This window comes from Dryas octopetala, chromosome 4 (genome assembly GCF_963921425.1).
Source record: "Dryas octopetala chromosome 4, drDryOcto1.1, whole genome shotgun sequence".
NCBI lineage: Eukaryota > Viridiplantae > Streptophyta > Magnoliopsida > Rosales > Rosaceae > Dryas > Dryas octopetala.
The window spans coordinates 19,903,448-19,927,838 of NC_141369.1; the positions used below are offsets into that span (position 1 = coordinate 19,903,448).

General features: G+C 35.9%; 2 protein-coding genes and 1 pseudogene across 2 annotated transcripts; all 3 read right to left on the reverse strand.

Moving 5' to 3' along the window:
- Positions 1-5,921: 5,921 nt before the first annotated feature.
- LOC147287838 (wall-associated receptor kinase-like 1) lies at positions 5,922-9,200 on the reverse strand. Its single transcript, XM_086239380.1, has 3 exons — positions 8,120-9,200; positions 7,369-7,497; positions 5,922-7,286 (listed from the first exon to the last, which is right to left on the reverse strand). The coding sequence occupies exons 1-3, from the start codon at positions 9,027-9,029 to the stop codon at positions 6,064-6,066; spliced, it is 2,262 nt and encodes a 753-aa protein (XP_086095506.1). The 5' UTR covers positions 9,030-9,200; the 3' UTR covers positions 5,922-6,063.
- A 4,555-nt stretch (positions 9,201-13,755) lies between these two features.
- On the reverse strand, positions 13,756-15,830 carry LOC147287839 (wall-associated receptor kinase-like 3 pseudogene; annotated as a pseudogene).
- Positions 15,831-17,240: 1,410 nt separating this feature from the next.
- On the reverse strand, positions 17,241-24,108 carry LOC147287840 (auxin response factor 6-like). The gene is made up of 14 exons (XM_086240045.1): positions 23,866-24,108; positions 23,164-23,276; positions 22,492-22,590; positions 22,355-22,411; positions 22,117-22,275; positions 21,928-22,012; positions 21,260-21,350; positions 20,829-20,993; positions 20,630-20,752; positions 20,234-20,309; positions 19,938-20,085; positions 18,617-19,845; positions 18,267-18,457; positions 17,241-17,914 (listed from the first exon to the last, which is right to left on the reverse strand). The coding sequence occupies exons 1-14, from the start codon at positions 23,918-23,920 to the stop codon at positions 17,665-17,667; spliced, it is 2,841 nt and encodes a 946-aa protein (XP_086096171.1). The 5' UTR covers positions 23,921-24,108; the 3' UTR covers positions 17,241-17,664.
- Between the last annotated feature and the right edge of the window lie 283 nt (positions 24,109-24,391).

Here is a 24,391-nt window from a genome sequence, read left to right on the forward strand (position 1 = left end):
CCAAACTATGTTTGGGCGACGAACACAATTTCGTCACCCAAAGTGTCTTTGGGCGACGAAATGTATATTCCTCGCCCAAACTATGTTTGGGCGAGGAAATATTTTGTCACCCAAAGTAAGTTTGGGCGACAAATTTTCGTGTTCCTCGCCCAAAGGCACTTTGGGCGACGAACATGTATATTCCTCGCCCAATGTATTTATCAATTAATTGTTTGTTGTTAATGTTTAGGCGACGAAATATGTTTGTCGCCCAAAGTAACTTTGGGCGAGGAACGTGTTATTCGTCGCCCAAAGTAACTTTGGGCGACGAACATGTTCGTCGCCCAAACCTATATGACTTTGAGCGACAAATTTTCTTGTTCGTCGCCCTAAATTTCTTTGGGCGACGAATATATGTTCGTCGCCCAAAGTTTGGTCGCCCAAATATGTTTTTCTTGTAGTGAGTACTCGAGTACTGCTTGACTTGATGAGTCAATTCACATGTATGTAGGTCCGCATACATGCATGCTCAGTCAATTATATAGATAGGTCCTATATATTCTCTTTTTAGAAGTAATATTTGTTAAATTGTTTGCAAACCAGTAGTCGTCTACCAAGAATGCATAATTGCATGCACTTTTTGTGTCATTATCACCAAGAATATATATATTCATAATTGAATACTCATTCCCATGAGAAAATTCTAGCTGATCAGTAAGCAAAACTAGGAAAGAAAACATGATTCAAGCAAATGATTCTCAAGTGATTGTAGTAAAGCAAATGATTCTCAAGTGCCAACCCTCTTTAGCATAAAAGCGTTTTAGGAAATATGAAGGTGCAGAGATAGTTCTTTGCACCTTCCTGCTGCTTAGTTCTCTAGATTTCTTACAAAGATCAAAGGAAGAATTGTCACTAAAGGAGACTAATAAATACTAATATTGTTTGTCTGAATTTTGTTTTCCATATCAATTTTGTGTTGAAAATTTCTTGATGGCTCTAAAATCTGATGACATAATCTTCTCAAACCAACTTTTATCTACAAAGAATATATGCATAGTCGTTGCAATCGGCAAATCGGTTTCGTTCCTCTAGTAAATTTTATTTCTTTTCTAGCCTTCGTTCCACTAGTAAAATTAAATGAAAAAAATAATGCATGGTGCTCGATTGACTGCTTGACTTATGGGTCATTGCAGTGCGCGCTTGATGAGTTGATGGTGAAGGTCCACGTGCATGCTTTTCAATATTGTATATAACGCAATTATGATCAATAGTTTTTTGTTTGTCAATTATGATCAAGGGTTTAAATTTCGATTTTGAGGAGTTTCGAAATTTTAATACTGATTCAACAAAATTTCGGAATGTTTCGGCGAAATTTCAAATACCCTAATAGCCAAATTTTTTGAATTTCAGAGAAATTTCGTCGAAATTTAGCGAAATTTCGTCACCTGCACAGCTACCCAATAACCCAACTAACCAACTTACCTCACCTACACAGTCGAGGGAGAAAGAAGGGGTGGCGGGGGGCGGCAAGGTGGAGATCGAGGGAGAAAAAGGCGATGACAGGGGGGGCGACGGCAGGGAGCGACGGCGGGGGGGCTACGGCAGGGGGGCAACAACGGGGGGGCGACAGGAGGAGGAGAGAGAGAGAGAGAGAGAGAGAGAGAGAGAGAGAGAGAGAGAGGGGATGAAGAAAAAGAAAAAAACAATGGAGCTGAATTGGAGACTCGGGGGGAGAGAAAGGAAAGGAAAGGAAGGAAAAAAAAAAAAAAAGGAAGGAAAGAAAAAAAAAAAAAGAAAAAAAAAGGAAAAAATAATAAAAAAGAGAAAAAAAATTAAAAGGTTTAGGATTGATTAGGGTTTGGGGCCTTTGGGCAATTGTAAAGAAAAAAAATGGTTTGGAGTTTCGTTTGACTATTTTGAAGTTTCGTTTAATTGTTTTTAAACCTTAAACTAGTAAACTATAATATATTTCTATATAAAAAATAATTTAAAATACCCTAAAGGGCCTAAACTCTAATATCATATACCATATTCTAAACAATATAGAATATAGATTATAAAATACATAGGGTTTAGTGTATAGATTATAGAGTATAAATAATATACTAATTTTATTTAAGAGTATTTGTCTCCAGCGTGCATTATATTCATCTTATATCACATAAAACATACTATATAATTTGGTTTCTTCAAATTTTTTTATTAATTTAGTAGATAATATGTTAAATAAACATATAGTAAGGTTTCATTCAAAATTTTTGTATTTTGATAACAACTTCCGTCGAAATTTCCATCAATAGTTGGGTATTCTCTTTTAAAAGTGAAATATTTCTTGTTTCTTTATGATCTCTCTGCTTGCTTGTTTTCCAGGACAATCATTACAAGTCATGGAATTAAAGTATGTGGCACACAAAAAAAGTGTAAATGCGAAAGTATTGTTACATATAGTAGGACAAAAATTTGGTGCAATTTGACTTTGTTATGTTGTTAATTCTTATGATACTGCTGCTGCATGTGCATGTAACTAAAGAATAAAATTTTGGATTTCGAAGAAATTTCGATAAAAATTTTGATGGAAATTTTGATAAAAATTTTGAAAATTTTTAAATTTCGACAAAAATTCGACAGAAATTACTATCAAAATACGAAAATTTTGAATAAAACTTTACTATATGTTTATTTAACATATTATCTATTAAATTGATAAAAAAATATTGAAGAAACAAAATTATATAGTAGGTTTTATGTGATATAAGATGAATCTAATGCGCGCTGGAGACAAATACTGTTAAATAAAATTAGTATAATGAATAAATGAAATTAGTATATTATTTATACTCTATAATCTATACACTAAACCTTATATATTTTATAATCTATACTCTATATTATTCAGAATATAGTATATGATATTAAAGTTTAGACCCTTTAAGGTATTTTTAATTATTTTTTTATAGAAATATATTAGAGTTTACTGGTTTAGAATTTAAAAACAACTAAACGAAACTCCAAAACGGTCAAACGAAACCCCAAACCATTTTTTTTTCTTTACAATTGCCCAAAGGCCCCAAACCTTTTAATTTTTTTCCTTTCTTTTTATCTTTTTTTTTAATCTTTATTTTTCTTTCCTTTATTTTCCCCTGTGAGTCTCCTCCGGTTCTTTTTTTTTTTCCTTCTTCTTCTTCATCCCCCGTGCTTCTCTCTCTCTCTCTCTCTCTCTCTCTCTCTCTCCCTGCATCTCCATCACCAACCCACCCTCACCCTCACCCTCACCCTCACCTCTTTAATTAATTCTCCCTCATCTCCCCCCCTGTCGCCCTTCTGCCACCACCCCATCTTTCTCCCTCGATCTCCCCCTGTCGCCGCCCCCTATTTCTCCCAAAACCATCGTTTTCTCCCAAAACCCAGCCTCTTCTCCAAAAACCCAACCGTCCAAAATCCAAAACCAGTTATCTCTTTCTCCCTCGATCTCACCCGCCAAAAATTTCGGCGAAATTTCGAGGATTTTGGCGAAATTTCAATAATTTTGACGAAATTATCACGAAAAGTTAACATATATGAATTTCGATTTCGACACTCCAAAAAATTGAAATTTTCGGCAAAATTTCTTAGAAAATTTGGTAATTTAACACCTTGCATATAATAACCAGACTTTGTTATCGAATATCACATAATGAATTAGAAAATTGCATTCTTTACTAGCTAATTAAGAAGTATATGTACTCTCGGCCAAAAAAAGAAGAAGTATATGTACGTACATGAACTTCTTAATTAATTTGCAATGGTCCCGCATAGTGCCTACCTATCTTATAAATATGATCGAAGAAAATGGAACAAGTGGGCACGTGGGGTACTTCTCTTATGTACGTAATTTGTGTGGAAATTGTGTATAATATAGCCGTCATACTTGACAGCTGTTAGTAATCTACAAGAGAATTCAGGTACTGTTTCATTTTTTTTTTTAATCTTTCTAGCTACACAAAAACTAAAAATTAAATGAAAAGATAATGCAGTTGACTACATACTTGAGTTTAGTCATCGACAAAAAGAAATGCAGTTGAGTTGATAGTAAAAACAAATAGTATACCATATCAGTGTTAACCCAATAAGTCCTGAGATATATGTACCATCCAAATGACCTATATATGTGGATACTATTGCTGATGATTAACCCGGAAGAAACCAAATTTGATCAGTTTTCCTTCTTGTTTATTTCTTTGGCCTTCAATACTTGAAGTAATCTAGGCATCCATCCTAAAACCAATTGGCAATGGGAGGAAGAGCCCAAACTCTTATAAGCCACTAGCAAGGCCCACACATCTTCAATGTAGGATTCTCTCAACACGCCCCCACAAGTGTAGCGTCATTTAAGCCTAACACGTGAACAATTTATATTAGGTGACGTGGGAGCACGTGTAGCCGTTAGGCGCATCACGTGGATAACCTGCTCTGATACCATGAATAAATCTAGGCATCCATCCCAAAACTAATTGACAATGGGAGGAGTAGCCCAAATCCTTATAAGCCACTAGCAAGACCCTTACATCTTCAATGTGAGATTTCTCTCAACAATACTCACATACGTGCATTACAGGAAAAATATTATAGAACGCTTCCTTCCATTCGATCGGTACTATTACAATATCAAGGAAGCCGGCCAGCCTCTTCCCAACACTGTAATCCATGAAGAGCAAGCAAGTCAAGGCTTTAACACTAGACAATAGGGGTGGGCGCAGTGCGGTTCGACTCACTTTTCTCCTGGAACCGTGCGCCGCGCTAGATATAAATACACGGTGCTATTCGGTGCTTAAAATCGTGAAAGAAATAAAAAAACTAAACCAAACCAAACCATTTAAGGTGCGGTGCGGTTCTCTACCGCGGTTCTGGGCCTAATGAGCTATTATTCAGATTAGCACTTTTGGGCTTCACATTTATTTTTTTAAGCATAAGCCCAATTATTTAATGATGCAAACCCATCCTAATTAACAAGTTTTGGCAACAAAAAAACAAATTTACAAGTTAATTCAATGAACTTAACCAAAAAAACTCACACATTAAACTTTGTTTAACCTACTTAGTACTTAAAACTTAAAAGTTAAAAACAAAATCAATTATACAAGTATACAACCAATGACTACAACTACAAGTTAAGAACCTGCTTAAAACAAAGTTACTAACTTACTAGTTACTACAAGTTATAAACCTTATATGGCATATACCCTATACACTTATATAGTATATAACTATATATTATACCCTAGAACTATAAACAATTAAAAAATTTAGTATATAGAGTATAAACTATAAATAATATACTAATTTTTTTTTATATAGAATATAAAGAATATACTAATTTTATTATATAGGGTAATGGGTATAACTAAAATTATATACTAAAACATTATTAATTTATTATTATATTATATATCTAGAAAATAGGTCATAGGGTTATATAAAATATATTTTAGGGTCTAAACCCTAAAATTTAGCTACGTTAATATTAATTCTAATATTTTATTAGGGTTGAGGGTTTATGGTCTAAAGTGTATAAAAATGTGTACAAAAAATATATAAAAAGTATATAATAATCGTATAAATATATATAAAAAAAAAAATATAATGGTGTATATATGTATAAAAATATAAAAAAATATATTTTTTGCAAGTATGCGGTGCGGTTCGGTTCGGTGCGGTTAAATAAGGTGTAGAACCGGTGCGGTTCGGTTTTTTTGATGATGTTGACTTTTTTTGGTCAACGCGTTTTTTTGGCGGTTCGGCCAGTTTTGACGGTGTGCAATTAAAATGCCCACCCCTACTAGACAAACAAAACGTGATCTGCGGCCTCATGGAAATTTTAAGTCATACACATAATATATATCTTAGGTAAGCCATACACATAATATCTACCCAAACTATAACAGGCAAAATTAGGCACCAAAAATTAGAACAGCCAACATTACAACCATACTAGCTATTACTTAGTAGCATACAGTACAAAAGAATATTGTTCAAAAGGACATATTATGTCTACAGTACATAAAATATTTGGAACATATAATATTATACCATTAAGAAATATTTTGTTCACCGTGAATTGAAAGACAATAGAGGAACTTCATGGAAAGATGATCCCGGACCACCATCCAAAACTGATGACCCTGTACCTGCTGAACTTGAAACAATATCCCAAGGCTCAATTGATTCAGTTCTAACAAATTCAACCTCTTCATAATCATGTACTTGAACATTAGAAGCTTTTTCAGACATTTGCGTCCCTTCCAATTCAGCTGTGACTTCTCTCATTGTAGGACGCTTCCTTCCATTCAAATTCAAACATCTTCTTGCAAGGTTAGCAACTACCATAATACCTTCTTGAGAGCCTTCCTTCACAACTCGAGGATCAAGAATGTCAAGTAGACGGTCATCCTGCATCGAAATAATGAAATATGTGGCAAGACTTCTGCCTTCTTGTTCCGACCTAGTGAAAGAAATTGGTTTTTGTCCTGTCAAAAGCTCAACAAGAACAACACCAAAGCTGTACACATCACTTTTCTCTGTGAATTGGCTTGATTGGAAGTATTCAGGGTCCAAGTAACCAAATGTGCCATGCACAAGTGTGGTCAGGTGAGTTTGGTCAATGCCAACTGATCTTGAAGTTCCAAAATCAGCGACTTTTGCTCTGTATTTTTCATCCAAAAGTATGTTGGTAGACTTGATGTCTCTGTGATAAATGGGAAAGGAAGCTGCAGAGTGCAAGTAGGAAAGAGCCCCTGCAATTTCTGTGGCAATTCGTACGCGCATTTCCCATGTCAGTGAAAAGTCCTCAATTTGGCCTTGGATATACTGAGAAAGTGTTCCGTTTGGTATGTATTCATAAACCAGAAGAGGAACTTCTGTCTCTAAGCAACAACCCAATATTTTAACCACATTCCTGTGATTGATTTGTGAAAGAATCACAACCTCATTGATGAATTCTGAAAGTTTGGATTCATCCACCTTTTTGGACTTTTTGACGGCAACAATTCTTCCATCTGCCAACATGCCTTTGTAAACGGTACCTTGGCCTCCATGGCCCAGAATTCTATCATTGTTAAAATTGTCGGTGGACTTCTCTAACTCTTTCGACTTGAACAACTTGATTTTCTCAACATTGACTTCACCTGACGATAATTGTTGTTCCAATAATAAACCACCATTTCGTTTGAAGAACATCTCCTTGCGTTTAATGTTATTTCTTTTCTTTATGAGTCTGTATCCTAACCACGCAGCAATAAGTAATAATAATAGTCCGACACCCGCACCAAGACCTGCGTGCATATATAAGCCAGTAAAATGATTATATACGAAAAATTGCAAAGTCAAATTTTTATTATGGTCGCCATACCATACCTGCGATCACCAATATTTTAGTTTTTGTCGACTTTTTATGTTCGTCGGAGCAATAGAACCAACCAGGAACGTTCACACACTTGCTGCCAGCTGCGCATCGATATTCCTTTTTGATGCATTCATTGATGTCTGAAATATAATGAGAAAAAAAATAATAATAATAAAAAAGAGAAAAAGAAAACGATTGTGAAACACCATGAAATATTTTCATAATTTAACATGGACACATATATGATATAACACATTGACTTTCGAGTTTCAAAGTTCCAAGAGATTGAAGAGTTAATCGTCTTGAGTTTAAATTTTAGTTTTTAGAATTTACATTGAAAATATTATATAAAAGCTTAACATGACCTAGTTTTCGATCTAAAAAGTACAAAATCAATGAGTGTATGGATTGGCTTTCTTCTCTTTTTAAAAGAATTTGGATTCTCTGCTATGCAGCTTGTTTTAATTAGGGTGTAGTTTTTACTTGTTTTAATCACAGTCATTACTAATCCAAGGGTTATAATTACATTGTTTTTTATTTTGTATTTTTTTAATATGAGGGGGCCGGGGTTCGAACTTAGGATGTTTCCATACCACTAGATTAACCTCACACACACTCAAAAAGTCTTATAAATCCATTTCTCTTTTGCTCACACTGCACACTCTTAGATTAATAATACAATACCTTAGATTAATAATATAACACTATAAGAAAAAAATAAAAAGAAAAAAGGATGAAGATGGTGGAGGCTTAATTAATTACCTTGACAAGGTTGGAGAAGATAGGGATTGCCTTCGAAGCCTTCCGGGCAGTAACAAGAAAAGGTTGGCCGATTGTATGCTGAATTAGTACTGGAATTAAAGCAATAGGGTGTTGGGTCAGAATAATTATCAAACCTGGAAGAGTTTCTTTCAACAACGACTTCTTGAAATAATGCTGTGGATGAAGTATTGTCGTTGATTAAACTCCATTCTAGCACCACAGGAACATTAAGCATACGCTTGATGGCTCTAAAATCTGATGACATAGTGTTCTCAAACCAATTTTTGTCTACCAGGAATGCATAGTCGTTGCAATCCGCCCGGCGGCTCCGTACCTCTGGTAAATAATCACTGCTAAGTAGAGTGAGATATGGAGGAATGGTGGTCTGGCAGCAGTTAACACCAATATCGCAGCCTTCAGAAGTAGTACGAATGTTCTTTTCACAGATGGACCTGCATCCACCAACGATAAATACATCTGATGAGTAAATCAAGGCAAGGAGGTCGCAAGTGACGGCAGTGAATCTGTTGTATCTCTGAGAGTACACCAAGGGGCTTCCCGTCAAGTTTGCGGCTTTGCTACTTGCGTTTCCGTTGCAGAAGAAAGTGACAGGGCTGTGGACCCGAAGCGTGCCTTCAACAGAAATGCTCAGCACCTCCAGTTTGAGGCTCCTCAGAAAAGGCTTAGTCCCGTTAAAGTCTACTTCAAACCATTCGTTTAAGTAGCAGTCTATGCTGGGTCCGATCCCGAAAGGGTACGGGATTCTAACATCTCCGCAACGCGTTTTGCAATTGGACTTTGCTATCGGCTGTGCTCCTCCTTCAGATGATAATACTGCTGCTAACAACAGAATCAGAATGAATATCATCATCTTATGATGATGATAATGATGATCAAGTAGCAATTGCATTATTCTTGTAATACAACAATTAACTAGTTCATCCTACGTAATGCAACAATTAACTTTCTAGTGTTGGATATATATTCTCGATCTCAACAATAATTATTAACAAACTTTATAGAAAATTAGAAAGGAGAGAAGGAAATTGAAAAGTAGACAAGAATGATATTTCTTCGCACCTTCATGCTTCAGATAAAGATTTAGGTGTGTTTTATGGCCACATAAAATAAAAATTAAAGGAAAAAATAATGCAGTACTCGAGTACTGCTTGACTTGATGAGTCAATTCACATGTATGTAGGTCCGCATGCATGCATGCTCAGTCAATTATATAGATGGGTCCTATTCATTCCTTTTTCGAAGTGGCAAATATTTCGTATCTTTATCTCTGCTGGTTTGTTTCCTGTGACAATCATTACATCTAGGAATGAAAGAGTAAATTTTGGTTTTTCTTTGGTAAATAAGATTGGAGAGAGAGAGAGTGAGTAAAAATTAGAAGTATACAAAGGACGATGTTATCAACCAACGGATACACAAAAATTTTTGAGAAAATTACAGTTTAATCCTTCTAATATTTCTTATTTGAAAAAAAAATTTATGACTTTTTTTTTTTCAAATAAAGTCTTTATTTTTTCTAAATAAAGTCTTTTGATCATTGTCTTATCAAAAAAATATGTCATTATTTTTTTATTTTTTTGAGGGTATAAGATACGAGTTAACCTCATATTTTCTTAGGGTATAGCTAGAATGATGTTTGTGGAGACTGCATATTAGGTTTTAACTCTAAAATTTTAGGCGGAGTCCAAAATCTCAAAGTTAAAACCTAATATAAAGCTGACAAACCAGGGCTTGACAAAGAAATAAAAATACACTGCTGAACAATCGAAAATGGCCACCGATCGCTCGGCGCCTGGTATGTGTGAAAAAAATAGAAAATAATGGACCAATATTGTGTAACATGGAATTGTTACAATATTATTGGATTTTAGTTAGAATTTTAAAAGTCATAAGGCTTTATTCAGTATATTATAAAACTAAAGGACCTAAATGGAAATTTCCCGAAATTTTTGTGTGTAATCGATACACCACCACGTGGTGTAATCAATTCAACGTGTCATAATAAGAGTGAATATTATTAATACTATACCCACTAATATAAATGTATCATCCGTTAATACTCTTACATATTGGATTGGTTATACCACGTGGCGGTGTATCGGTTATACAAAATAATTTCCAATAATTATTCCAATCACCCAGCGGTAACTGATACACCTAATAATTTTTCCAATTACTGAGATTCTAATTTAATGGTATTTCTCTTGATAATATTATGAGATTTTAAATACGATTTTCCCTCCATACGACACTCATGTCGGCCCTAATCAAGGAACAAGATTTGCTAACTTGTCATCAATCCAAAACTAGAAGAGTAAAATTATACATGTAGAATAATTAAAAACTTAGAAAGAATATAATTGGTATCAATGGAATTATTTTATTTGAGGAGGGAGATTTAAATTTGAGATCGTTTCAAATTTAAAAATAAAAAAGTTGATGTACCTTGCCAAGTTAAATGAGTTTATATAGAGGGGTTTGTGCAATGTTAGTCCCAAGTAGCTTTCACATAGTGTGAATCACTTTATTAAAGGCATATTGCAATACTGAAAAACAAAAGAAAAAAGGAAAAGAAGTGGGGTTAGGAACAATGGAGAAAATGTGGAAATGATATCAACCATCTTTATCAATTTAACTATAGAAATTCAATATAAAAAAGAAACTCCGAAAAATCAACTTTTAAATTATAGAGTTTTAACTTATAGTATTTTTTAAAGGATTGTCATATCGAGTCAGTATAGCTAGAAATTCTTGCATTCACGTTTGGGACGTCATTCACGTCTGTCTGAATCTCAGACGAAAATCTTTCATGTCAATCCTATACAGAAAATTGTCCGGATGAGATCCTATATGGGAATTCGAAATCCTGAGAATCCTTTACGCATAAAAAACTTTTTGTATAGGATTGACATGTATAAAGGGTTTCTTTATAGAATTCCGTCCAAATCAGGTGTGAATGACCAGAGTGTTGATGCGAGAATTCAGTCCAAATCAAGTGTGTCCATTTGTGATGACTACATCGAATATTTTGTGAGGGAAAACTCCTGCTTAAACTACTGTCCGCCACTAATACTTATATTATTATCGGCGGACAGACTATCCGCCACTGCTGTCCACCGGTGCTAGCACAATTTGTTGTAGTGTCAACATTCCTTTTGTAAACTATAGCTTGGCCTCCCTGGCCAAGAATTTTTGTTGGCATTGAAATTATCAGTAGATCGACTTCTCTAGCTCATTTGTTTTGAACAACTTAATTGATTTTCTCAACATTAACTTCACCTACGATAATTGTTGTTCCAACAATAAACCACCATTTTGCTTGAAAATGTTTTTCTTGCGTTTATTGTCATTCATTTTCTTTATGAGTCTGTATCCCAACAGGCACCAATTTAGCAATACTGGTCCAAGTCCCATTCCAAGACCTGCACAACTCAATATATATGAAATGACAAATGAAGAAAATATATAACTTTGATTTTAAGTTGTTAGAGGTTAACTATGTGACCTTAGTTTTTTATTTTTTATTTTTGATAAACCAGTAAGCTTGTTCAAATTATAATTTGCATTATATATATATATATATATTACATTTTAAATAAATTTTGGAGCAGTACTGTTTTGTGGCCATACCTTTAAGGGCCCATTTGAGAGGAGTCCTTTTATATTGGGAGCAATATTAGTACCCCCCATAATCGTTCACACGTACACTTGCTGCCGGCCAAGCATAGGTTAGGATGATATGTGCATTCATCAATGTCTGAAATGTAATGTCACAAAAAAAAAAAATTAAATAAATAAATAAATAGAAATGATGGTAAAAGATCATGCATGAAAATTAGCATAGTTTAACATGTATGATTATTGACTGTTGACTTCCAAAGTTCTAATAATTGACATAACAAAATGTATCATGAATTTTAGTGATCAGCATACATATAAGTACTACTGAATGAGGTACTATTCATTCGAAGCTGAGAAGTTAGCTAGTATATATATACATGTATCGGAGTTTGCAAATTAAAGCCAATGAATGAATATTTTGGTGATTTTGTTGATCAGCATTCATAGAAGTACTACTGAATGAAGTACTATTCATTCGAAGCTTAGAACGTAGCTAGTATATATACATTTATCGGAGTTTGCAAAGTAAAGCCAATGAATGAATATTTTTTACATACATTTAAAAAATGGGAAAGTACTAACAGTACCCAAAATAATCTATAGAAAGAAAAAACACGTACAAAAAGGATTTTCTTTGCACCTTCTTAATTTCATGCTTATTTCTTCCAAAATATGGTGGACCAAAAACATATTAGGAACAATGTGGAAATCGTGTGTGCGTGTACTGTACATATAGCTGCCATAATTGATTCATACTAGAGAGCTCTAGTGTTTCTTAATACAGTTGATCGACTTGAGTCATGCATCATTCCAAAAGAAAAGTTGTTGTTTTGTGTGAAGTTTAGGCTCTTTTGGAAAAGGTACGTGTTGATGTACGCGGTCGCAACTCGCATCCTTTAGAATTTAGATGCTCAACGTACTCGATCACCACTCAATCATATTGCTTTTTCAGCCGTGGGGACTCCTATTTGGCCACAGGACCGGGTTTCTAAAGGGGCCAAAAGGAGGAAGTTCATACACAAAACAATGCAACTTTTGCCCAGCTCTTTACCCAACCCGATGTAGCCATTAGTCAGATATGCAGGAGACTTCGTTTCAGTCAAGATATCAAAAGAAAAGTTAAGAAATAGTGTTGTTGTTGTTTGGATAATTTAATTAAATAACCTCTTTTGATATCCCTTAACTTTTTTGACCCCCTCAGTTGACTTGACTCATTTTAGGCTCTTTTGGAAAAGGCGTTGATGTACGCGGTCGCATCGATCCTCTAGATGTTCAACAGTCAATCATGTTGCTTTTTCTGTCGTGGGGACTCCTATTTGTCCTCAGGGCGCCAAAAGGAGGAAGTTCATACACAAAAGAATACTGCAACTTTTTTGAAATAGAATAATATGTTCACAATCCTTTTTTGAAATACACCACTAGCATAATAGTTAAATACTCATCATTACCTTTTTAATTGTTCTTTTATTTTTACATTTTGTGGTATACGGGGGTCAAAGCCTAACCAACAAAAAGAGCTAATCAGGAATCAGCACCCTGGGCCGAGAGGATCTGCCTAGGTCCTCAAACAGAAACTGCTCCACGGGCCTAAAACGGAGATACAAAGTAGTGCAGCCCAAGTCCAATATTATAGCTAGCTTTCAAATATAGTCTCTGGTTATGTTTTCTCTATGAATTGCTCGTTCTTTTCCCTTCGTAAATAATGTTTCTAATCAGAAAAAATTTCATACTCAGAAATCTTTGGACTGGCTCGGAATTCTAGTTTATTAAAACCATAAGAAAACAAATTAATTTCGATTTTCTCTACATAAAAGTTTCCTTCAATTGTTCCTTTCTGTGGGATTCATTACTCATATTTAGTAGCATATATTACAGAATTTTATAGACCAAAGAACATACATAATGGTTTGCAACATTACATACATACATACATTACAATTATAATTTATTTATTTTAGTTGGACATTACAATTATAATTAGAAATATTTTAATTTATTTACCATGAATAGTTGTAGAAGTTCAACTCATGTTGAAACAACATCCAAGTAACCAAATATGCATCATTTTCGCCAAATTCAACCCCTTGGTGATTTTGGTCCAAGTAACCAAATGTGCCATTCACAGGTGTGGTTAGGTGAGTTTGGTCAATAGCAACTGATCTTGAAGTTCCAAAATCAGCAACCTTTGCTCTGTATTTTTCATCTAAGAGTATGTTCATAGACTTGATGTCTAATGGGAAAGGAAGCTGCAGAGCGCAAGTAGGAAAGAGCCCCTGCAATTTCTGTGGCAATTCGTACGCGCATTTCCCATGTAAGTGGAAACTGTTCAATTTGGCCTTGGATGTACTGAGAAAGGGTTCCATTTGGTATGAATTCATAAACCAAAAGAGGAACTTCGGTCTCTAAACAACATCCCAATAATTTAACCACATTTCTGTGGTTAATTTGTGAAAGAATGACAACCTCATTAATGAATTCTGAAAGTTTGGACTCATCAACTTTTTTAGACTTCTTTACCGCAACAATTCTTCCATCAGCCAACATGCCTTTGTAGACAGTACCTTGGCCTCCATAGCCAAGAATTCTGTCGACATTATAATTGTCAGTGGACTTCTCTAACTCCTTTGATTTGAACAACTTGGTTTTCTCAACATTAACTTTGCCCGATGATAATTGTTTTTCTAACAATAAACCACCATTTCGTTTGAAAAACATCTCCTTCTGTTTGATGTTTTCCTTTTGTTTATGACTTTGTAGGCACACCATGGACTAATGAGTAGGAATAACAGTCCAAGACCTGCATAACTCAACGAAAGATATTTCATTTATGTCTTTAGTGAGGCATTAATTGTAAAATGAACCAGAAAATGGGTGAAAATAGAAACCTGGCCACTCTGTTTTGCTGATTATACTTGTCAATTTTTGTTTTCATACAGAGAAAAATGCTTATTTATGACTGCTTTACAGGAAAGGGGAGCAATGAAATACACTACTATTGAAATGGAAGACTCCCCCGAGTACATTATATTCCCTTGTTTGATACTTAGGTAGTGTTTGATTGTTATAGGACATTGGAATAGAATGGAATCAAGATTTGAATGAAATGAAATACAAAATAAGAATGGGACGTGAAGAAAGTAAGAAGGAAAGGTATGAATAATTGAAAATTGATAAGAATGTATGTAGTAATTGAAAAAAAAAATCCTGGTTTGACATGCATATATCTTTGATCGTTCTTTGAAAAGAAAAAGAAAAATTGTTAAGAAAAGCTAACTTTGACATGACAAAAATTTAATGAACTGTGGAGAGTATAGAGCAAACCTAAAAAACTAGTTTTGATGGTGATCGGAGGAGGCGTTGTGCTTACAATCAGCTGGTTGCATGAAGGATCGCCAGTACCAGAATACTTGCAAATTACGCCAGTTTTATTTGAGTAGCAGGAATGACCCCCACTAAAATTCTCACATCTAGCACCACTCAAATTCCATTTAGCAAGATCAGGACTCCAACATGGATTAGGGCCCTTGCATTCATCAATACCTGAATTAATGCACATGATAATAATAAATTGGTGACTTATGCTTAATTATTACTCATTCCAAAATGAAAGATCATGAAGAGTGCAATATTCAATTCACAGACAGGTATCAGCCATGGCAGCAATCATGGTTACTTTGCATGACAAGCACCATGTTTTGATATACACTTGGTAAATTGAAGGAATAGATTTACCTTGACAAGGTAGGAGAAGATAGGGACTTCCTTCAAAGCCCGGCGGACAAAAACATTGAAGCCTTGTCCGATTGTATGTGAACAAAATGGCATTAAATATTTTGCAATAGGGTGTTGGGTTGTCTTCCCATCGGGGAGGTGCTGATGAGTGATTAACAAGCAAGTATAATGTCTTTGCAATGTATCTTCCATATAATTTGCTTGATGAACTATTAAAATCGTCGAAGCTTAAGATCCATTCTAGCACGACAGGAACGCTGTCCATATCCTTGATAGCTCTAAAATCTGATGAAACATTGTCATTAAACCATGCTTGCTCAACAAGGAATGCATAGTTCATGTAATCAGCAAATGTATATTGTTTGGTGTTGAAGTTAATGTCTAAACTGATATTAACACAAAGGCAAAAGTTCTGAAAAATGTGGCTCAAGCCAACTTCTCCGAAAAACTGGAAGTTAGGAGGACAATCGATCGTCAAGACACTGACAATCGATCGTCAAGCCAACTTTGACAAAAAATATCTTTTATAGTTTTGCTTTATGCTTTTACTTAATTGCCAAGTCTTATATCTTTGAATGATAAGATCATCAAGCACACAAATAGATGGCTGAAATCATTACCTTAAATATTTTGTATTAAAACATTTTTTGCTTCCTTAGTTGTTAAGAAATCTAAGTAGGAAGGTTTGATACTCAAGCTCACGTAATTGGCTGAGATAAACCTCCTCAAAATATTTATGTTGTCAAGTTCTTTCTGCCACTTGATATAAATATCACTTAGATGATATTGGATCAATAGATACACTATGAGCTATAAATGGCATCGGATCATCATCTTCATGAGTTGTAGATGACAATGGATCATCACCTCTATGAGCTGTAGATGACAATGGATCATCACACCATGAGTTAAATATCTTTTATGCAAATTCTTTTCTTTCATAAACTAGTGATTAGATACTGAATTGCAGGTCATAAATTTCAACTTGGTATCAAAGCAATTCCAACTTGGTATCATATCTTCTAAATTCCAACATAGTATCAGAGTTTTGTTGTTAAAATTTCAACAAGGTATCTGATCAAATTTCAACATGGTATCAAAGCCTAGTTGATCAATTCAACTTGGGAGCGAGTGAAATCAAAAAGGGGGAGAGGACACTACTAGAAGACTATCAGAAAAGATGCCAGAGCCCTTCACCTCATTCAGAAAATGAAGAAGAAAGAATACAAGGAAGCTACTAATGTAAGAGCTGTTAAACTTCTAAGAGCTGTTCTACTGACGGATTTGAAATTTTGAAAGAATATATAGTGACTTTGTGGTGTATTATTGGTCGCAAGCAGCTTTCTAAGAGTCTATCATGCAGTTTAATATATACATATATAGTCGCAAGACTTCAGTGATACAGAAAGTCCTGAGCAACCGTCCAAATATGCAGAAATTAAAGCTTTTTGTTTATGAATTTACTTTCAGCTGCTTCCAAATAGAATAATAAATTAGGAAAAAAAAAATACTTTTGCTGTTTCTTTCAGGAAGAGAGAGAAGAACTCTGCTAGGTAGTCCATAAGCCAAGGGGCCTCAAATTGATGAGACAATTTAAACATGAAATGTTTAAACTCTGCCTGAGACTAAAACACATGTACGGCAGTGGAGGGAAAAGGTCATGAATTGTTTCGACATGCTACAGACACATTATAAACCTAATAAAGTTAATGAATATTACCAACCGACTACATAAAACACGTACATACTGTAATTGAAAAATACCTCAAAATATAGAACTGAAAGGTTGGAGTACATGAAATTACCAAGTTATCCACAAGTTCAAAATAACAAGAAATAATAAGTAAACAGGTTGGCACTCGATCAACCAGTCCGTTTCATGATAAGTTTTTAACTTCATTTAATAATAAATTACAAGACAAGACAGCATTCAAAGTGCTATCAGACATCAATATCTTAAGGATACTTGTGTTGTTCTAGGTGCTGTAGTGGTAGTTTAAGAAACAAGGTTCCTTCCTAGTTCCTATAATAATTTACAGTATATATTAAGCTGACATGCAAGCTTCAAATAGACACTTTAGCCCAAGCAGTACATCTCACCGACCACAGAAAGGGTAAAAGAATGCTAACAATCCTTAATGAAAAACACGACTAGCATAGTTAAACACTCATCATTAGCAGCCAATTTTCTTAATTTTCCATTTAGAAAGCATTTGCCTTGAGAAGTCAAGAGAGCCCAAAGATGCAATCCCATTGCTCGAGTTTCTCAAGTCCTGTCGGCTCACGTAATCATCACAGGTGCTGCTACCATTGGAAAGCTTATGGCTTGGGGCAGAAGTCACACGAGTAAGGCCTTCCTTCCCCATTTGTTGCACTTCAAGTGGGGAAAGTATCTTGATATACCACACATTGTTCACAAACTCCCTGAAAATATGAGAAGAAATAAACATTATATCTCTAATGAATCATGAAAAGAATAGTTCACCTTCAGAAGACTGTTGCTTAAAGCTCGGTGATCTAGACATCTGAAATAGTAACTTAAAAGTCTGGAAAAAATGAGAACAGTAAGTATTTAAGATACAGAATAAAAATGTTTAGTAGCTAGTTCTATAACACTAACTTGCAAACAGTAATTCAGGACGAAACATTTTATGAAATGACAGTAATGATTGGAACTTGTAGGAAGCTCAAACTGTATAGTTGCCTACAAAAACAGTCATCTTGTACAATAACTTGCATGTACAAGCAAAATGACAGTATAAAATATGAGACTTACTGCCAAGGGTCATCACCAAGGAGAAGAACATCATTCTCCCGGTCAACAAATACAAGCTGCCAGCCTGATCTCTGAGGGTCCTCTAATTGGCCTTCAAGGCCAAACATGCGTGCGAGCTCACTGCGCAGCTCATCATAGCTGCTGAATTTAGAAATATCCAGTGATCTCCCAAAGGACCCCGACTTGTGAACCTGTCAAAATTGCACCATTCTAATCAACAACAAATATGAACAAGTAATCACATGATCCAGAAGCATTCACATGGCCAAACAAAAGCTTTGACAATGTCCATACAGCTAACCATTTTGTTAAGCAATAAAATGCTTGCAAAACAATCACAATTATCTTACCTTCACAAAGGTTCGAGTTGGTGGATTTACTTGGTCCACATTTTCTGAAGACTGCAAGAAACCTGATTCATCTACACAACTTGAAGTAGTCATGTCTGAATTAAGTGGAAAATCATTGCCTGTGGCACTATTATAATTTGAAGCACCAAATGGCATGGACAATGAGTCATTTCCATTGTCAATATTTCTCAGGTTTGGAATCCCATTCTGCAGCATAAGAGATGAGGAATCAATGTTAACCCCAAACAAAAGATTGCTTTGGGGATCAGTAGCAGCGTGGAATGTGGAGAACTCTCTGCCAGGAAATGGAGGCAAGGCAGTGAGCTCAGAGACATTTGACTGTAGTGTTCCTAACTGTTCCACCTGGGGCAGTACACATTGAGCAGCTCCAGATGGTAGCTGCGGTTCAACTGACATCTGCTTCGGTAACAAGGAAGAAGGGATTACAGAGTTGGATCCACTCAAGTTATGTAAGTGGGATGCTCCATCCTGTGTTAGCGAACCTAGTATACTATGTATAGGGGGGACATCAGTTGAAGATATAGGATTTCCAACAGGGTCAGGAAAGCTCTGCTGCTGAGGGTGTGAAGGGATAGCCTGCAGAGATGTGGACTGGGATTGAGTGACTGACGCAAAATTAGATAGAGCAGACATGACATTCGGGATCTGCTGCTGAACAGACAACTGGTGCAGATGCTGGGATTGCTGAAGCTGCTGTTGTTGCTGCTGCTGCAGCTGCTGTTGCTGTTGTTGTTGTTGTTGTTGCTGCTGTTGCTGCTGCTGCTGAAGCTGCTGTTGATGGTGTTGTTGCCTCTGATCATTATATGGATGGTAACGCTGCAACTGCTGTTGCAAAAGCTGAGACTGAGCAGGAGCTTGGTTTTCTTGAAAGCTCTGAAGAAAAGTATTTTGAGATTGAGACTGCGGTAGAATCTGTCTCTGAAGCAAAGCAGCAGGCCCATTGGAAACATTTGAAGATTGTTGGAATGGCAGCAGAGACTGTGAAGAACATTTTGGAGAATCCACTGCCCTCATTTCTTGAAGTGCAGCAGCTGCCATTGCTTGGTATACATCAGGTTGTAGACCTGCCATAGAAGCATCAAGCCTTGGCTGCATCCAGGGTGAAACCCCAAATCCCTGGAAGTTCAAAGATTGAATCCCCTGATCTCCAACTCCTCCTTGAAGCCACATCATTGGGGAATTAATGCCCATATCACCTTCTTTGAGTGCTGAATAGAACATACCAATGAGTATAAGAGGGGAAAAAAAGAATTTGAGAAGTAAGACATCATGTGTTCGTCAAGCGAAAAACCAAAAATACCATGGAAAGAGGGAATTCCTGATGGCCATGGTCGCTTCAGTCTGAGGGGGAATGGGGATGGATACATAGGGAATGTTGTTAGTGGTTCAATTTCCCACAATGAAACTCTTGGCTGCCTCTCCCCTGCAGTGGATTCATCCCAGCCAACCTGCATTATCAGAAATATGTTCACAAACCACACTTCGTCTGGCAAAGTAAATAACTGGTCACTTCTCTATCAAAAAATTGTCAAAATTTAAAAAAGCTAAATATTAGAATTTTATGAGGATCAAAATCACCAAGTGCTCCCAACAAACCTTTACAGAGCGCCAATGTGAATTAGGCCAGCGAACAGGATCTAAATCACTGATGCCAGTTATTGTACCCATGTATCTGGGGGGAACAACAAAAGAAAGAAACATAACCCAGTGAATAGAAGTACCGAGCAGTTACATTTTACTGTAAATGTCAGAGTACGAAGGAATGAAATATTTAGCACATACTACAATAGAAAAACAGATATGTAATTTGTTCATGAATATATATATATATAAGCAACTTTAAATATAATGAAAATTTCTGCAGCAGTAAAAGTGTGAAAAGGATTATATCTTTTAGAACTATATAAATTTGCTTGAAGGCTAACTTGCATAACCAATTAGATAAGTGTTAATTAAGAACCATATAATGAATTACAAAGAGAATTGACCTACCGACGGACACTTGACTCTTCTGTCTCAAACAGCATCCTAAATCGCATGCCCACAGAAACCCGCGTATGATAGACAGCTTTAACATACTTGGCCAGGGGTATCACAAATTCAGATGGACTAGCCCTGCGTCGTAAGCAACTTGAATAATGATATGTAACAGTAGCAAAATTTTCAATCAGGAGCAGTAGCAGATACTCACCTCGGATTATAAAATATAGTAAAGCGACTATTTGTTGCAGCTGCATGAGCTGCAGCAGCAAGAAGACCAATGTGCATGCTATCACTTGACAAAACCGATGAGGGCATAACAGTCTGGGGACGATTTGCTCGCCGAATACCCAAGAGCAACTGATTCTTTTCATTCCTGATTGAAGAACACACATATGGAGGGGGTTAAAATGATTACCATAATGCTATTAAATGGTGGCTTTACTAACCCTGAGCCCTTATATTAGAGGTGGAACTAAGTGAAATGCTTTTCTTGGTGGCTGTCCCACACATAACGTATACAGGTCCCATAGAAAAGATTGAGCTGCTTCATATTGTTTGACCTAATAAATCTCGGTAAACCCACTCCCTCCCACCAAAAAAACAATCCTCATAAAGAACAAAATAACAGATAAAACCTACCATATAAAAAGGACTGAATCACCAGCAACAAGTCGTTTAGCACTAACGAAAACACTCCATCCAGTCGTGAGAAGATGCCTCTTGGGCTGGCCTGCGCATTAGCACAGGGGAAAACAATTAGAAGCCAGAATTACGTGTTTAGATTTCCATTAGAGTCCTACCCATCGATTTTGTTGGACTATTGATGTTCCATGCTGATTCTCAAGATTGATATAGGTAAAAGGGGAAAATTTACAGAAAACAGCAGAAACAATAAGAAAATCAAGAAAGGAAGACTTTCTAATAGGGAAAAATAATTTTATGGACTTGTTTCCCAATAAGGATTTCACGGTTCCTTCTCTAATCCATCTCTCTTACAAGAAGCATACCCAATATGCGCTTGCAAGTCTTAGCTTACAACCTATTGCAGAAAAAATTATTGTGTGTAGCCTATGGTAGCTAGAGTTGAGAAAAAAAAAAATAGTAGAAGTTGCTCATGCCAGTAAATATAAAATCTCTCTAAACCTTTCGTTTTTGACAATTAGAACCAGCAAGTGTGTGAAATACCACTGCCCTCAGTGGTGTTACATCTAAGCTAGAGCAGCACACTTGAAGAATGCTAAAATGATAAAAGAGAAATGACATTGACAGGAGATCCAAAACAGAATTCTGAACAAATCCTTACACACCTCGAAATATATGTCTGAATTTCCATTCATTATCATGAAGATCCCTTGCAATTAGTTCCTGAGCTGGGGGCTGCTGTGAGTAATCCTGAAGGAACAATAAAAATAGGATGAATGAAACAAAGTTCATGAGGTGAAAACATGAAGAAGAAAAAAAGAATGATCAAATGACTCAAAGTAAAGGTGACCTACAAGAGGAGGAAAGACTTTTTCAGCTGCACGGCGAGGTACAGAGAATCCTCCATGCGTGCTAGTATCACTTGCAGTCAAAGTTTTACAAAAATAGTTGGTTGGCTGTTTGCTGGGAGTACCCAACTCTGCAGGCAGTAGGTATACATCCTTTTGCTCTTGCTACAAAATAGTTTGTGTCAAGACATGACAAAAATGACGACTTACAAAGTCAGAAGTCAGAAAGAGCAGAGTACAGTACCGGACTTAATGGTTGTAGGGTCATTTGAGCATATACTTCATCTGTCTCCACATCTGCCTGTACCATACAAAATCAAACATTTTAAGGAGCAGCCCATGAGTTTGGTCCAGAGAAGATGCAAATAGGCAGAAACTTACATGCATTGTCACATTGTGAAGCTGACAAATTAGTTGTGGAGGCAGGTTTGGGTAATTGGGAATATGAGCATCCACTTCCTTGTTGGTTGATGCAGCAACCTGTACAAGAAACACCAAGGATTAATAGCAATCAATGAAATACACTCTGGAAAATTCAGAACGACACGGTGTTAGGATATTAGAAGCTTCAGCTATCCAAGCAACATTTTTGTACTCAAAAGTTTTAGATAATGTTAAAGTAACCGAGGTAATGATTTGTAAAATGCATAAGATAGAAAGTTTTAAATATACACCATGTAAAATATCAAACAAAAACAAGTCAAAGAAGAAATTACTAGGAAATACAAAAACCTGTAAATCATCCTTTATAAATGAACACAGACCTATAATTACACAATATCCTATCATAATTTATTATCCAGACCACAAGAATCACTTATCCTATGAAGAACTGCTCTCAATGATCTACATAAAATTGACCCACTTCAAAGTTACTATTTGACAAGAATTAAGACAATAGTAACAAAGGACTAAGTCCTTGAATAAAAAACAACTAAATTTCTGATTCTAAAAACTGCAGACCCCAATATATGATATGTTTTCAACTGCTACCATTCAGCAGGAAAAATTTGAATTGAAGAATAAATAAGATAATGATCCAGTTGTACTAACCTGCTCACTGTGACCCTGGGGAAAGTAGACTACACGACTTCCAAGAGGAGGCAGAGACACCAGAGGCCCGGCACACGCATGCCATAGTTCGGAATTTAAGCATTTCTTCTCCCCTGCACAATAGTTTCTGCTTGCATGAATATGCATGACATAAACATCCATACTCCCTAGCATTAAAATCCTATCCACGAACTGAAGATAGGAAGTCGCCAAAATTCAAAATGCATGCCTAGGTAGTGATAAAGGAAAGGCATGGAGTTCATTCTTTTACAGATGTAACCACTTCAATCTTTTACCCCATCAAACATTATGGGTAGTTAAGATAATTATAAAACAGTAGAATGTGTGTTTAGTCACCCCAAATTCAATTTCTCAAACAGATAAGTAACATATGCATAAAATGTGACTTCATTTACCCTAAAATAGCTCTGTGAAGACACAAAACTAGTGAAATGGATATGCACAAGGCCTTCCATTAAAACTAGTGACTTCATTCAGGGACTTTAATTAACAAATCCACATTAAAATTGTAAAAAGCGTGGGCTCAGTCATTTTCAGCTAAATCACAAACAAAAGGAACAAAGAAGCATGCAGGATAATGTCTAAGATAAACGCAAGCATACACACGCGAAGACAATTAATTAACAAACACTTTGAAGGAAGTACTAAACTTTTACCAAATAAAGCACAAAAAGTGTTTACCTTCTTGAGGCTGATGATTAAACCCCGAAGACGACGAAGAAGAAGAAAGTCTCATTCTTCAAAAAATCCAAAAAGCAAACTCCTTTCACCACCAACTGAAACCCCCTTCAGCCCCAGTAAAGCCAATCCCAACTTCAACAAAGATTGAAATACCAGTCCTTCACCTCTTTATTCCTCACACATATTAGCGCCCATTACTCAACTCCTTGACCTCTATATCACCAAATGCAGTGAAAGCAAGCCCACCCCCCCACCCCCCCAAGCCAAAAACCAGAAAATATCAGCTACACCCTCACAAAAATATCATCCAAAACCAGTTCCAATACAGAAGACAACCTCTCTCACCCTCATACGCACCAGATCTTCTTTAGCCCACCAAAAGCCACCACATTCAGCCTAACAACAACCCAAACCCCCTAACTAACAGCTTCAAGTTCAGAAATTTATGAGCACTTGCAAGCTTCACAGAAACCCTAGACTACCCAGATCTCAGAAATTGAACAGTAACTTAGAAAGTGAGCTTGAA